General features: G+C 37.2%; 1 protein-coding gene across 1 annotated transcript in view; it reads right to left on the bottom strand.

Annotated features, from left to right (window-relative positions):
- LOC110382372 (facilitated trehalose transporter Tret1) overlaps positions 1 to 17311 on the bottom strand; it is a 42407-nt gene that overhangs the window by 4127 nt on the left and 20969 nt on the right. Inside the window, exons 2-4 of the mRNA XM_064041302.1 lie at positions 13174 to 14128; positions 2037 to 2205; positions 598 to 785 (exon numbers count right to left, since the gene is read on the bottom strand). Coding sequence (XP_063897372.1) covers positions 598 to 785; positions 2037 to 2205; positions 13174 to 14103 — 1287 coding nt within the window. The 5' untranslated portion in view covers positions 14104 to 14128. The remainder of the gene's footprint in view (positions 1 to 597; positions 786 to 2036; positions 2206 to 13173; positions 14129 to 17311) is intronic.

Below are 17311 nucleotides of genomic sequence, written 5' to 3'. Positions count from 1 at the left end.
TATTAAAAATAATGGAAAGATGGATAGAATTCAAGAAACTTAAGTCCAGCACCAACCTGAGACAGCATCGTCAATATAGAACAGCAGAATCCCCCCAGGAAGGCAGTGATGCACATCATTCGAACTGACGTGGCTACCGAGGTGAGAAGCCACGACAGGCTGCAAGGTGCCGCAGCCAATGAGAGGACGCGGCGACGCCCGTGACGCATCGCGGCACCTTATAGCCTATCCTGGCTTTTCACCGAGGTAGCCACGTTAGTCAGAATGATTTTCGTAACAATCACTGAGAAACTTGATTGCCATAATGTATGTAGTTTTTACGGCCAATTTCTATAGAGAGATGACATTATTCATGGGGCTTTTGTCAAAATTCTATCTTTAGTATACAAAATAACATAAAGAATGTAAGTTACTGAACAGCAGCCGCTCCCAATATTCAATCTATCTGTCGTTTTACGTACTATCGATAGAATTTTGACATTGGTCCCTAACAAGTAATGTTATATTCCTGTCGCCATGTAACTTAAAAAGTAAGCAAGAAAAAAAAATATAGATGAAAAAATGGAAAGACTTAAAAAAAATAAGATCACCACCAACCTGAGACAGCATAGTCAATATAGAACAGCAGAATCCCCCCAGGAATGCAGTGATGCACATCATCCGAACTGACGTGGCTACCGTCGTGAGAAGCCAGGACAGGCTGCAAGGTGCCGCAGCCAATGAGAGCACGCGGCGACGCCCGTGGCGCATCGCGGCTCCACCTGCCATGCCGCCGAAGAGGGCACCTGGAAGAAACGGTGTGTGGTTGAGCGTCCTAGAAAGGCTGCGGGATTGTTGGGAATAGTTACCACGGCCTTGGTGCGTAAAGAGCTTAAGAAGGAACATGATGGGTTTTAGTCAGTAAGAGTCTGACACTCCCTCACGCTGATAACCGACAGCGGGAGGGGTCATTTGATGATTTCTCATAAAAAAAGTCGTTACTATAATTCTGTACTAATAAAATAAGGAGGTTACACTTTTGGTTTGTACCCTAAAGGCCCTGGGTAGGTCTGGGTAGGACTAGGTACTTCTATATCTGTTGGGAAGCTAATTTATTCGCGAGTAACATAGGCTATTTTTTGTAAGGGTACGAGAACAAGTTATTCCAGGATATGGATGAAACCGCGAGTAAACTGCTAGTTTATTGCAAAGTAATTTTCATAATGTTAACTGATTATATAATTAAGCAAGGAACTATTTTTGTTTGTACATGTCACGTAGGCTGAGCTGATTCCAAGGGGAGATGTGAAAGTCTAGATGGTAACACGGCTACTTATAATTATTCAGGAATTAGTTTCTTTGGCTATTAAATATTATTATAACCACAAATGGCCACAAAATATGCCAAAACATTAGACCTCACTTTAATTTATGAAGAAACTTCAGCATGACATGACACTACTATACAGTAAATATCTCTGTGCTGGAACTTCAAGACTTTTAATTAAATTCCTTTCAGTCCAAGGTCGGGATTTACAGCCCAGCAATAGATATTGTTAATTTTTGCTTCTATCTGCTTTTAACGAAAAGAGGATTGTCATAATCCTATTATTACGTTTTTGTTTTAAAAGGAATTATGGGATCTGTGGGGCTTGGCTAAATGTTTTCAATAGCGATTTTATTTATGTTTTATTTTTAGTTAATAGCATTATATTTATTGCTATCTTGGTCGCAGAAGTTGCTACTACTATATGGGCTGAAATTTAAAAATGTAAGAGTGTAAAAATGATTCCAGCCCTTAATCAGACGTTGGATCAATTCTCAACGAATTATTTATAATCACTAGTGGAATATTTTCCCTTTCTACAGAACTAACATCAGCTACAAAAGTGACAAGCTTTTATTTTCCATACAGTGGATGACATGCGTGTTTACCCTAATTCTCTCATTAATATAAATTACCGAACTTTACTCCATTCCTTTTTTTCTAGTTTCATAGAACAATAGGGTTCTACATAAAATCTTCAAATAGGCTAAAGGGTTCCAAAAAAACTCACCAAGGAAAGACAGCGAAGCCAGCCAAGACGCTTGCTGATCAGTCAGCTGAAAGTCCCTCCTCGTGGCGTTAGCGCCAGGTCCTTGCAGCGAGGCTATGGCTGGTGAGCTGTACCCCTTGCCGAGACCTGCTGAGAACGGGGCTAAGGATACTGCGAGAGCTGCTAGCACCTGGAAATGAGCATTGCATGTTAACCTGTTCTCCATCATTCAAAGAAATGGCACGAAAAAATCAGAAATTTAGGATAACACAAGGGAACAAGATTTTTGTTGCATAAAATATTACGACCAATATTGTATATTTTTGGGCTGCTAATTGAAGATCTGAAGTCAGAATTTCTGTATTTGTATTGTGTATTTGCTTTAGTTTTTGAGATATCAACAAAACGTGATTTTCAAGAAAAACACAATTTTATTAACAAAAAACAGCAGAAGAACAACAATTAAGCATCAAAAAACTTTCTTTTATAAGATTTTCTAGCTTGATTCGGTTCACTAGGGCTGTCTTTAATGCTGCAACAGTAGTTCGCCATCATGTTGGCATTCCAATGACCCTGGGACCGCTTTTCCATAGTCCGAATATCTTGATGGAACCGTTCGCGTTGTTCTTCTCTGAGATCACATAGATTTTCAGGGAAATGGTCGAAATGGCTAAGGAGGAAGTATACCTTGATGCTCATATTACAACCAAGCCGAAAACATCTGTTCAAAGTGATTTGAATATATTTTCATCCATTTTGTTTGATAGAAAATTTTGTGCAATCCAAACGAATTCGTTTCAGGCATTTTTTTCGATATCGGTCATGTAATTATGAAACTTACACTTACATCAACCACCTTATTTGTGGACCATCAGAAATTCCGGCTTTTAGTTTCTCTATACTCAAATTATGGGACTTTTTAGATATATATTGAGCACTAGCTGTTGCCCGCAACTTCGTCTGCGTGGGCAATATAGAATAGTCAAAATACTACTTATCCCGTAGGTGCATTCTTTCACGTGACAGTATAAAAAATTAGGATTAGCACTTAGCAGTCGCATAGATTCATTGATCAAGGTTGTGTTGTGGATGTGACCATTTATCTAAACAAAAGAAGTAAAGTTTGTGACGTTGTGAATATCTCTGGATCCAGTCAGCCAATTTGGAAAATTATTACGTATTGTGCGTAAGTAATTTTCACAGGAAACAGCTATATATAATCTATGTCTATATGCTTTGAGTCTGACAAAGCTGTCATTTGTAAATTTTCTGCAGCTGCTGCGACTAATCAGAAGCCAGAAAGTCTGTCAGTCTTACCATGGATATCGTCTAGTGTAGTTGACTGTATTGAAGATAGGTAGATAGGTAGTTGCTCCAAGCAAAATATTGGTACTCAAACAGATTCGGTGATTGGAAGCTAACACCAACATAGTTGGGGAATAGCTGGATGGATGATAAAATGAGTCATCATCATCAGCAGGCGCATAGGGTAGGATAGTTTCACTTACTCACTATGGTAAGGCTGACCCCACATTAGGCGTGCGTGATCCTCGGGCGTGTGAGTAGCGCGGGCGTCGCGCGTGCGTCGCGAGCGCGCTGCGTGAGCGTCGCGTTTTGCTGCCCTGCGGCATTTGCAGCGCGCTCGCGGCGCGCACGCGTGGTGGCCTAAGCCGGGACTCCACCGAAATATTTGCATTAGTTCACGAATAGGCAAAATGTACGTATCTGTGAGAGTCCACTTCATGTGTTCGTACTTGAAACCTGCAGTTTTGCCAAGATTTTCAAAATGTACGCTCGCAATTTGTCATTTCTTGGTGGAGCCAGCAAATCAAAAGAAACATAAGTGTTGTATACTGTGCGTCACTACCGCACACCGGGAAAATTTCGCCCTTGCGGAGGCCGTATATTTTGAGTCACACGTAAACAGGACGACAGTAAGTAAGTATCCACCGAAACACTTTCAAAGATCTGATGAACGAACAAATCAGACCTGACTTGGTCACCTGGGGCCAATCAGAGCTCTATGAAGCGATAATACGCTTTGGCTCCTACTGTTATTGTGGTTTCTGAAAATTTATTCACCTCATTCAACGATGAATGTAATTCTGATGGCGACGTTGGCAGATCAACTCTTTTGACTTCTCGAATAGGATACCATTGGTTTTTGTGCTATGCACACCTGCAATGCATTCTGGATTAGGATAGGATATAGGTGGATAGGATTTGCAACAGAGAACAATTCTGTCTTTGTGATTAAATGACATCAAACGTAGTTTTATATAAAAGGTATTTTTTAGACTTGGCTCGGGTCGTACTGAGACTGTTCGTAATCGTGAACAGTGTATTTGCGATCAGAAGTTGAAAGTAAGCATGTCTCTGGTATGCGGCGCGTAATTTGTACGTTTTTAGACACATAAAGCATTTTACGTGTGTATGGTATTAAATAGAGAAAGCTCCCATTTCTTATCTGCACTTTGTATCTGGGCTTGTTCTTAAAGCTACAGAATCCTACATTACCTACCTCACGCTTAGCAGCGCTTGCGAGAGATAGATCCTCATTTCTTCTAGGATTAAGTTTACATATTTTGCATCAGAAAAAATAATTAAGGTCTACTTAATACTACTCACTCAAAGTAATTTGTTTTAAGGCCACACATTAGTGAAAGATAAGCTAAACTAACGATAAGCAGCCGAAAATCGATCTCAGTGGCGTGCACTTGGAGAGGCCTATGTCCAGCAGTGGACTGCGATAAGCTGATGATGAAGCTAAACTATGTTTATGAAAAAATCCTGATATGAACTCCATCTGTAACTTTAAATGATAATTAATTGTTCCACTAAAGTCATCATTTTTGACATAATGTTCAAAAAATAATTTAGATGGCACCGTTTTAAATTTGGCTGAGAACTATTCATTTTCTTTTCATCAAGGTAATAATTATAGTTGGATTTTGATGTGGCACGGCAAACTGACAAACACTATTGAAATGTCTATCGAAAAATTACACTACGTGTTAAAATATGGTGAATTACGGAAAATACACAACTCCATCTGTTGAAATAAATTTCCTCTATAAAGAATGTATGGTAATATTGTCATTTACCACCTCGCACCTTTGACTAATTTGATGTATTTTATTTACCACAGATACCACAGATGGAGCTACTTTAACCTTGGCTAAACACAATTTTCATTTTTTTTTCTTCCGAAGTTACATATGAAGGTGTGATTTTCTGTGTAAAGGTTAATAATAGGCCGATCAACTAATATAAGTACAACATTCAAATGTACAGTTTTGACAAATACATTGCGTGTCGTAATATTTTACATCTTGAATTCACAAAATTAATCATATCTTTTGATAGAGTGAATCGATTTCGATAAAACAAAAACTAAGTAATACCCCAAGTTACGTAGAATTTTTGTATATAAGCATTATCTGCATTTAATTCGTAGATTTTACGTGAATCCCGAACAAACAAACAGATAAACAGACAAACAGACAAAAATTACAAAAATGATGGAAATGGGTTCTGTTAGTTATCCTTTAACATGCTGGCTATTTTTTTTGTCAATTTCTTCAATGTACAAAAATTACTTTTCTACAGATTTATTATATGTATAGATATAGATTTTTGTTCAGAGCTTTTACAAATTGTTTCATGACCCTAGTTTGATGTACAAAGGTAGTAGCACCTTTATTAAGATGAAGTAGTAGATAACAAGTTAGGGTAAATCCATTTGGACCGTTTTATTTTGTTATTGCCGTTCATATCAACCACGCAGAAAAACTACCTAATGATTCGTGGGTTCTCGCCAGATCATATGTGTTTGTTACTTGAAATGGGGTCTTTTCTTATTTTTTCATAACCTTAAAGATTCGACGCATGTTTTACATACCATTTTGAGACACCCAGTAGGTACCTGTCGCAGGTGTCCAAAGAAAATCCAAAGAACTCAAAGTCCACCCGTTTCAAGAACTCCGACACGCTTAGTCTACAATCTTTAAATGTATATTCACCACAAATATTACAGAATTAGTTAGTATCATTTTCACAATTATTTTGCAACATAGAAATAGCAAAAATAATATACTTTTTAAATAAAATGCTCTGTTTTATGTAATTTAAGTGTAACTAGTTCGAACATACGATCAATAGCTGTATCTCAAAAACTAAAGCTGTTAGAAAAAAAATGTGGGTAGATTTGAAATCAGCGACCTCGAATTAGTAAACAAAAGTCGTAAAATTTCATGCAACACAAAAAAAGTCTAATTTTGTTCCCTTGTGTAATCAGTGATGGAAGTAATTTAGATTCGATTAGATAGAGTTTTGTGTGAATCTGATGAACTTAAATCTACAGCATTCCCTAATTTATTATTAAGTAGGTTCAGGTCTCATATTGTAATTAACGTTTTTTGTATAATCTCATGTTATTGCTCAAGCTTTGCGCAGTTCCGACTGCAAACAGCAGTGTTTGAACTGATTGGCTCCAAACAACGAAACTCCTCAAAATTCAAAAGCACAGATCCAAAATTCAACATTTACGTTTAAAAAGACGCTTCATCTCAAAACCCATCAAGTATTTCATCACCCATCAATTTTAAAGTATACCTATTAACATTTTCTTCGAAATTTTTCGTAACACGTTTACGGTACAATCTAGATAAATAAATAATGTATATGTTAATATCAAGGTGATCTATTCTGTGACACGTACGAACGTGCCCGTTGCCGGTTTTACCGAAAAATAACGTAAAAATGTACTGATTCGAGATGTTTGCCACTTCGTTTTGTAAACAACTGTATAGAAACATGTTAATGTTTGTATAGCGACTAGACGATGTTCGCAGCATCTCCTGTATTATAAAATTGTGAGATTTTAAAGAATTTTTTTTTTTGGCAGAGTTCATAAGGCAGACTGAATCTTTGAGCATCAGATTGTATATGGCCAAAGAAATCTAAAAAGTACCTATATGGTAAAGATCACATCAATGTCACATCAAAATGCAGCCTTTTGTCTTAATCAGTTCCAGAAACAAAGATCAAAAGGTTTCTCGTTCAAATATACAATCTTTTCAGCCATATACTTAGGTACCTACCCGCCGCACACACGTAGCCAACATAAACATATCATCTACAAAAACATACATACCTACATCAATAACTTCCCCCGTAATCCCTTTTAACTCTCAAAGCCAGTCCAAAAACTTGGTACTTAACGTGCTTGCTCCTCATTAGGACGGCTGCCGGATTAACCCCCCACTTCTCCCCCCCATAAAAACTTCCAAGCAAAACTCGTGCGGAATTTGGCCTCCCCAACGCGAAAATTTTTTGATTGCATACATGGTAGGAGTTTGGATGTTACGATCGATGTGTGAGGTTCACTGCCCGGTGTTTGGGAGGTGAAAATGTGGTCTCACAATGCTGTTTAGGTGGAATTGCAACGTAGCAGTATTTGTAGAATGCTTATTAGATATCATTTTGATTTTGATTCATGTACTGATATTGTTACAGCCTTTTTATTGGCCCACTGCTGGGTACAAGCCCCCTCTCACACGGAGAATGATGATTGATGTACACCGCCGAAATAATTTGAGGAAAATTGTCATACTTGAATTTGATAAAAATGTGTTTGCAGACTTTTTAGTCGGCCGACAGTTTGATTGGGTGCTCTTAACCAAAAAGCAATTCATCTAGCAATTGAAATATTTGAAATTATTAACTTTAAAGACAACAATACGTCTTCATTCCAAACCATATAATCCTATTGCTTAAGCCTCGTAGAAAAATATACAATTCTCACCTATATTCGTAGTTGCTAATCAAAGTGGCGTAGACCAGAAAAGCGGCTTAATAGCTGAACTGGATTACGAACAACTAGCGGATAGCTAATGGATGGAATCCGATTTGCAGCGATTTATACAGGTGACAGCGCTTTATATTCCAATAGTATGTTTCCTGTGATTTCGCCTGCGGGTCGAAGGATATGGGTAGCATACCTTTTTATAAAGTATCCTGCAGTACCATTTTTATAAATGGGCAATTACAAGACACTTTATCAATTAGTACCAGTAGAGATAAAAACATTGAAAAAAACATACGATTTATTTTTTAATTCTTTTACGTAATGTTCTTTTCTACACACTTTCTATGTCTCCTTAATTCTTCCTCTTCAACACAAGAAACAAGCTACTTTTCGCTTTCATGTTCTTCTTATGTGTCTCTATATAACTAAGTAAATATTAATTAATCTATAATATTTACAAGCTCAATAATCCTCTACCAAAATATTAATGCCATTAGGAGTCGATGTCGATAAAACCTCTGGCTACAATATAAACAAAAGCCCGTCCATATTAACTGTAGACGTTAAACAAGTGAATCCATCAATGTATGTACAACGGACAATAGCCGCTAAAAATGAAATATAAACATTAAACAACACCCAAAGGCTTTTGTTAGGAAAATCGATATTCATACGTTGTTTAGGCTTATTTTTTTCATGTTTGTCAGTCTATCTTCTTTGAAAGGCGTTTGTTAATATTTTTTATTAACTTAGGCCCGGTTGTTCAAAGCTCGGTTACGTCAAGGTTAGGGTTAAATTCTAGTTACAGTAAAATTAACAGGGTATAAATTCAAAAAGCGTTGTTGAACGTTAAAATTTCATAATATAACAAATTAACCGTGGTCAAAATTGACAATGATAAAATTTTAACTTTAACTTGACCGTAACGTACGAACAACCGGGCCTTAGCTTGCTAAATAGACCGACAAGACTTTTAACGAATGTGGTGAACAGGACGCAAGGAAGGTAAGGGAATGTCAAGAGGAGGGATGAAACACATGCCACAAAGAGTGGATAGAGAGTGAGAGGAAGACCGACGCAAAAATGGATGGATTGACAAAGAGAGGACACGAAATCGGAGAGGGAGAGGAAGACCAGAGAAAAGATGGATAGACCACCTAAGAGACGACACGAAAAAGAAGAGAGTGAATGTTAATATGACGAGTGATAGAGGGGAATGGACGCTGAAGGATATACTGTTGGAAATAAGGAAGTAAGAAAATTACCGCAAAAATAAGATACAAGATAGACAGACATAACGCTAAGTCCTTACACATCCATTCAACCTTGGAGCTCGTGGATGAATGAACTCAGTACCAACAGTGACATTCATAATGATTAGTGTTTGCAACAAAAACTAGGCTGTCTCAGAAGCCAGGCAAGTGAAGAAAATGTCTTAAGCTCAGTAGTAACAAGCTATATTATATGTATGTCGGCGCGGTCGACCGACTCAGATCTTGTTATTTACATGGATTGCGAAAATGTAGCTCATTAACTTGTAAGATTCAGTTATGAAAGTATGGAGTCACTGAATCTCATTACGGACTCATTGACATCTACCTATTACCTCTCAGACTTTTCTAGCCTAAACAAATGCAGCTGAGGACCAGTGTTTTACATAGAGCGACTGCCTTTGTGACCTCCTCAAACCAGTGACAAGGGCAACCCGATGTCCCTTGGTAAGATTGGTTGTTAGTCTTTCTGACTTCTGACGACCGGTAACGACAGCCAAAAATTTTCAAATGGCAACCGGTACTCACAAAATTAATTTATCTTCCGAAACACAGCGGAACTCTTCATAAGAACATGGTCACCCATCCACGGACTGACCGCGTCAAGTGTTACTTAACCTTAAGATAAATAGACGCCGGTGGCTGTTACTTAGCCATGAGCACCTCTATGAGTACATAAGTAACTCCCATACATGTTCATTATAACAGCATATAAAGAACCTTTCAAAGTTACCTTTCATTTCATATTACATTATCTACTACCAGAAAAAGTTATATTTTGTTATATGACAGGTGTTTCATAACACTCGTTTCTAATTAGAAAACATAATGTTTTTCCACGATGTTTCTACAAATCCGAGCGAAAATGTAAACCATAATAAAATCACGGTCCCCGGGCGGCATGACCTATTTAAAAGTGCCAGGGGCCCAGGGGCCCGCAGGCTTTTATTACGATGTTATCCCACAATGCTGCTTATTGAAAATGAGGCTTTTTTCACAATGGGAAAATTCAACCGTAAATGTAGCAGTTTGATAGCAAATTAATCAATGAACTAAGTGTGTATCCTAATACAATAAAGTCAAGAGTTTGTTCGTTTGAAGGCCCTAATTTTAGGAACTACAGAACCGATTTGAAAAAAATACAGATTTATACAACTAGCCCACTTATCGAAGAAGGCTATGGCCTATTTTTTATCCCTTGGTACAACTGGTTTTCAGCCTTTCTGGCTTCTGATTTATAGCAATGACTGCCAAAGATGTTCAAATGACAGGCGTGGTCCACTGATTTAATATGCTTTCAGAATCTACTAACGACCACAACAACTTTTCCAAGTTTGTATGTATTTTCTAAGTATATCTTAGACACCAATGACTGTGTTTCATGGCACGTTAAACTGTAGGTCCCGGCTGTCATTGAACATCCTTGGCAGTACGGGTAGTCAGAAGCCAGTAAGTCTGACACCAGTCTAACCAAAGGGTATCGGGTTGCCCGGGTAACTGGGTTGAGGAGGTCAGATAGGCAGTCGCTTCTTGTAAAGCACTGGTGCTCAGCTGAATCCGGTTAGACTGGAAGCCGACCCCAACATAGTTTGGAAAAAGGCTCGGAGGATGATGAGAATCTACTAACGACCGCTGCTTAACCTTATGAGCCACCGCCTGTTGGTACTTAGCCACGAAAACTAATAACTGAAAACCGAAGCCACTGTTAGAACGCTCACAATTTCACTAAGTCGTCATTAGTGAGTTCTGCGGGATAATGATTAATCCTTCTGCTTTCGACAGATTATTAATTACGAGTCATTTGCTCAGAAATATCAACGTTAACCACTTAAGGCCGCTACATACTTTGAACTTGTATAAAAATAATTCCCGCATAGACGAAAGCTAAGGTTAAGCTGTACATATACTATTTATAATGGATGGGTGACCATTTTTGCTGTTTTTCTCTCTTATCGCCTTATGAAAACTATGAAAATCAAAGGGTGTGGAAGTCAGACCACTATAAAGTGAATTAAGAAGAGTTGAGCCAGCTATTATATTTAAACAAGCAACAATACCCTGATCCACTGTAAGTACTATCCAATGTACTTTAATAGTGTATAAAAACCTGTTCTGTTTTCCAATGTTATTTCATGAGCTGTTTATCTATTCTACAAAATAATATGAGACACCTACTCAAAAGGTAGAAAAATATTTGCAATCACTTTGAAATAACTTTATTCAAACATCTATATATTTCGTAATCCATCCTATTACTTGTCATTCCTCAATAATATTAAAATGTAACCCTCTAATTATTGGAAGCCATTACACCAATCTGCGCTCTAATGGGTCCCGTAGAATAATGTGGCCTAACCCTTACATCGGTGAGTTATTAGGGTTAAATGTGTTGTACTGTGTACGAGAGGTTTAGGCGAGCGGTGAAGGGTTGTGTTCACGGAGTAAAGAAATATGAGCGGAGATGCCATAAAACAGGTAGGTCAGTCGCATGTCAAATACGTACAGTGGGCATGACCAAAACAGTCAGTTACGAGTGAACTAACGACGCGTTTGAGTTCTTTGACACTTTTAACTGAGTTCTTACAAAAACTGATCGGGTCCAAAGAAGACGTATTTAGTCGCGCTACTTTCTTAGGAGATTTTTCATTATGGCATCTCTGCTAGTTATTTCGTTCTTCGTGGTTGTGTTTCATAATGTGTGTGAAATCTATGTTGAGAGGAGATTAGATTAGCACGGTCATCGATAGAGGTGATTTGGATGACTTAGAGCCTAAATCTGTACTAAATAGCTACCGCTAGCGGTTTTATCCGCGTCCTATGGGAACTATTACCCGGATAAAAGTAGTCTAAAGCTTAAAAGTAGCCTTTAGCCTTTCTCGGTAAATGGTATATCAAACACTGAAATATATTTTCAAAATAATTTAGTAGTTCTTTTGCTTCATAATATGACTAAAGATTCTAAGTATACTCTTATTTTGCTTAGGAAAAAGATTTGCTTTCACGTCCATTTTGTAGTGAACGTGTTTTTATTCTATTTCTACTAAAAACTTTTATCTCAATTGTGTTGCAGATAGCATCGGATGCTAGTTTTATTTTTAAACTGTAAACGTGATCTCACAAAGAAACGAATACTCCATTTAATTATTGATTTTCGATAGATAAGAGAGACTGCACCAAATAGGTCTTATTTAGTACTCGTTTGTATGTTTACTTTACAGAATTTTTCTATTGAATGTACCAAATTATACCTACAAGGAGTCACAAAGGTACTTATAGATACGAAATTGGTTAAATGGCTCGATATGATGAGTAAACCATTCAATTAATGCTTTTTTTTTAATACTTTTGGAAGACGTTGTATTATACAGCTGTTAATTATATCAAAGAGCTTGATTGGGTCAGATTTGAAAAAAGGAATGTTTTTTCCACATAAGGCTTATAGAATAAAAGTAACCATTAGTAAGCAAAAGCAACATCTTTCGTCGCTAGCATTTTTTCAAAAAAGACAATCCCGATAAATAGGCATCAATGCAATACTACAATTTCTTTACCGTAAGGCGTAAAGTTCAAAAGGTTCTACAAGTACATAAGTATTTAATCCTGGCCCCTAAAAGCATTGTTACTATGCATCAGGGAGGCTGACTAAAAGGAACCCCCCCCCCCTCGTCACGGAAAACAATGGCGGCTTTATTTTGACACTTTGAACGTCAAATGCAAAGATGTTGGCGCCGAGTGTTTTATTAGAATAAATTAAAATATTAAATCTCTTTTTTTTCTTTGCTTTCTAAGCGGATATTTTTCTTTTGGGAGATTATTTAGAAGTGTTTTTTGTAAAGACTAATTAAATGTTGCTTAAGATTTCGGAAACCTTGTTGTCATTGTATCAATCTTGGCCGAATTAATGACAATTGGAAATTGAAATAACACCGTAGTGTTTATCTTTGAATTTAAAAACCTTACGAATATTGGCTACCGCACTTCCAAAATCTAAACATAAAACATGGACCCAAAATATAAAGTACTAAGTTTATCAGTAAGGCAGTAGTTGGCAGTTAATAAAAAAACTGTAAGGCCTCACCTGCGGCAGATGTCTTGTTTTCCTCGGCGGTAGGTTTTCCTTCCCGCTGCCCGATAAGCACTTCCCGTTTGGCACGGCGCTGCCCGCCGCTTTTATCTCTTCCTTCATCCCCCCCTCCACCGGCTTCGATATCGGAATGTTGTGCTTCTCAAAATAACCATTCTGTATCATCTGGTCCAAGGAAACCTCCAATTCTCTCACCGGTACCAATTTCCTGCCGCAAATAGGATCGTCGACCACCATCTTTCTGTTACAACCAGACACTTCGGAAAATTTTACGTTCTTTTTCGGCTCTTCGGGCTTCTTCGGCCGAGGTCGGCCTCTCTCGGGCGAGTCAGTCGTCCAGTACTGAGCACTCTTGCTTGATATACGATGCGGCTTGCATATCGCAACGTTTTTCGGTTGCTTTAAACTTGAATTCGTTGGAGCATTCAAAGTATTTTTGTTAGAATTACTTGTTGTTAAAACTATCGGATTTTTTGTATTCGGAATAGTATCTTTTGGTCTAGTTTCGACAGCCTTTCTATAAGATTCATAAGATTCCCGCGTTCGTCTCTCGTTTTCGATTCTAAAATCGTAATGATCCTTCTTGTACCTCCGATTGTTCCTGTCTTCGTAGTTATAATAATTCCTCGGCAGTGAGTTGTACTTAATGTCGTAAGTCGTCGGGAGGTTCAAGTACTCAGGCCTAATGGGTCTGAACAGAGATAATCGACCCTGTGCTTCGTCGAAATCGGAGTATATATCTTCATACACATAGCCGTTCTTGCGTCGAGGTCGGTCGTGTAGATCCCGCCGTCTCTCCTGCCGGTATCGATTGGTGTCCCTGTGGCTCTCCCGGTCGTACGGCTCATATCGGCGCCTGAATTCGTATTCATATTCGTAATCAGGCCTCCTTTCATAGAGCAATCTCTCGCGGGAGCCGGCCATTGTCCCCTTATTAGATTTTTCCCGCCTGAAAAGAAAAGAATCGTATATTAATGAGGAATTGGCGAGACTCAACGGATTTGCGGGCTCTGAATGGCAAACGCGGATTGTGGGGCGCTGTGTCCCGTTTTTACGACGATATTACTGACTTGTAAAGACGGATAGTTAACTTATTGGTACATTATGTTCCGTACGTTTTAGTGCCGTCGTTTAAGGGGTGTGATGTTAAGGCTATATTTTGGAATGTAGGATTAAAAGCACAATGGATCTTTGTCGGGTAGGGTTGTTAGCAAGAGCTATAGAACCCTTTTTTATCTGCGTACGACGAAGCCTAAAGCGTGTTTTATATGGCTGCTGCTCGTATATTCTGCTTTGTGCGAGCTTCAAGGACAGATTTCGCTTGAGATAAATTGATTTGGAATGTGCTTTTCACTTTTTTGGGACTCACATTTCTATTTAGATTAGCAATCGTTTGAAATAGGTTCCTGCTCATTTTACTGTTAGATTAGTAGGGAGATATGTAGTCTCACGTGTTCAATGTTTAGAATACCATAACAAAAACATTTTTCCTGGTTCTGGTCCGCTAAAATCTTTCTCGCTAGCACCAAATACCTTTGAAACCGCATTCCTATACCATCGCAAAAATATTGACCTTTTTACGGTTCTTAATATTCTTAACTATAGTATTTCACCTACTGATCACCACAGACCTTAAATCCAATAGTCCCCACTTTCAGTATAATACTCTATTCTAACCAGCACACAATAATATACCATCTCCCAAGCCGATGTAATAAGCAAACCGCGTACATTTGCATACGAAACCCAATTAGACGTACAACATAGAACTGTATTGTCGCTTACGCCATTTTGCCATTTTAATTGTTACTAAGCTTGGCAGTGATATGAATTTGTTAATCGGGATTTTTGGATTTTATCTTAAATTTACCTTTTACGTAGGTATATAAACCAGTATAGGTACCTCTATTTATGCAAATCTATTGAGGTTGTCAGGGTTAATGTATAATCTACGTCAATTTTGAAGCTTTTTAGATGAGTATCTACTGCAATTTCTATAGTGCTATAGTACAAATGATAAAATATTGTTTTATTTATTTAACAGTTTATGTACACACACAGAATACAGAGAAGAAGAAAAATATAACAGATAGTACAAAGGCACAGCTTATTTCATTAGAAATCTCTTCAAGCTGGCCCGTATATAGGTAATAAATGGAGTTTAAAAAATATTCAGCTTTTGCAGGTGCATAGCGGATGAAATGCGGTAAAACATAGCAAATATGTACATTAAAAATATAACAAAATACACATAAAACAAAAGAACAACCAGAGGAAACAACAAATTAATTTACCAACAAGAGAACACTTAAACAACGTTTCTGTCAAGCCAAATATAACAAAAGTATTTAGTGAAAATGCTATTAAAAGTTAGACCTCTGCTCACTCGTAAAAATAACAAAAGCTGGAGCATAAATAATACTTTCTGGTATGCAAAATAACTTCCCTAATATAATAACATTCCATTTGGTGAATGAACGTCCCGAGCGCCGCAGACTGCGCTAGGGATGGGACACTCGAGGTCACATTATTTAAAATTATCGATGAAATGTGGAAGTTATCGATGAGAGTTTTGATGGCGCACAATTCTTATATAAAAAAGATGGAAGCTAGTTGGTGATTGTTTACTTTTCTGAGGATTTTTTAAGTACAGGTTTATGTAAAAATCGTGATTTGATCAGATAGATTGAATACGATTAAATGAGAAAAAACAGTCTAAATGTGTACCTAAAATATATAATACGTATTAAATCGTTTGTAATAAATATCTGAGCTGGCGAAATACGAAACGGTAAATACGTAGTATATTTTATTTAGTCACCTAATAAATTTTCCGAATCATAACTTTACGAGACCCTTGGCGACAGCGTCTATAAATAAGTTGCTAAGTCGCATTTTACGGCGCTTTCAGAAAAAGGTCGATTTCCAAATACTGCATCAACGTATAACTTTCAAACAAACCTACAAAATGACAGGGATGCGGATGACCTTTTAATACAAAATTTTAATTAGTTACTTTTTTTCGGCTTAGAAACTTAAGTTTGTACATACTTTTAATAAAGTTGAATGATATTATCGATCTTTAATAAAAAGTTATCGATAAATTCTCATCACTAGTCCGCGGTCCCGTCTGGCGCAGTGCGGGTACGTGGCGGTCCATCGATAAATCTTCTCAAACGTTTAAACTAAACGACACAACACCAGTTATTGTGGTGCCTCTCTAGAGGTAGTACCTACCTACAATTTACATATAAAATTTAGAATATAGCAAAAAAACTATATAATTCTGACTATAATTATAATGAAGGTCTATGGACCAACAAACACATGCTTAAAAAAATATTATAAAAAAAAAAACTAAAAACTAAGAGAATAAGTAACATCTTTTTAAATGTTCAGGTATGTATTAAATCATGATTACCTACCTAATTACTACTCGTTTTGGAAATACATAATATATAGGTAATACCTAAAGCAAAGTCAGTACATTGTTACCTATCAAAAGCAAAGAAGCGATACAAATAGGATGATGCCTTACAAAATCACGAAAAAATACTTTATCCAATATCACTTTTACCTACCTAAATAATACATTAAGATATTTCAGTCCAAAACCAGAAAAATACCGCCAAAGTATTAGCAAGAAAAGCAAAAAACTGCAAACGTAAAGGGGTCACGAAAATGCCGACTCCCCCATAACCCTGTGACCTTGGCCCAAATAACACAAGTATGGAAAAGAAATGGCACACAAAACCTTCAGGAAAATTATACTTTTCCATAAAATACAGGCCAAGTGACAATTGGAATCTTAAAAGAAGAGTTCAGTAGCAATTTGTATACAGACGGATAGATAAATTGCAAAGTATTAAATTATTTTTTTTAACTGTAAGTACTTGTAACTGAATTTGGAATATTCACGCCTAGCATCTAAAAAGTAGTGATATGCTCCAGTTACTTAAACCTTTACAACATCCCTAAAAACCTGAAAACGTAAAATAGCTAAATTAGTTTTTTTCCTAATAGATAAGCAGTTAATTCCCTATGTAAATTAGGATAAATAGATAAAGTACGCAATCTTTTAAAATTTCAACAAGTCTTCCTATTTTCTTCTTTCCTTTTTACAACAGATTGA

The sequence above is a fragment of the Helicoverpa armigera genome, chromosome 24 (genome assembly GCF_030705265.1).
Source record: "Helicoverpa armigera isolate CAAS_96S chromosome 24, ASM3070526v1, whole genome shotgun sequence".
NCBI classification, from domain to species: Eukaryota; Metazoa; Arthropoda; class Insecta; order Lepidoptera; family Noctuidae; genus Helicoverpa; species Helicoverpa armigera.
The sequence above is the reverse complement of the archived record's forward strand: the minus strand, read 5'-3'. Positions and strand labels throughout refer to the sequence as shown.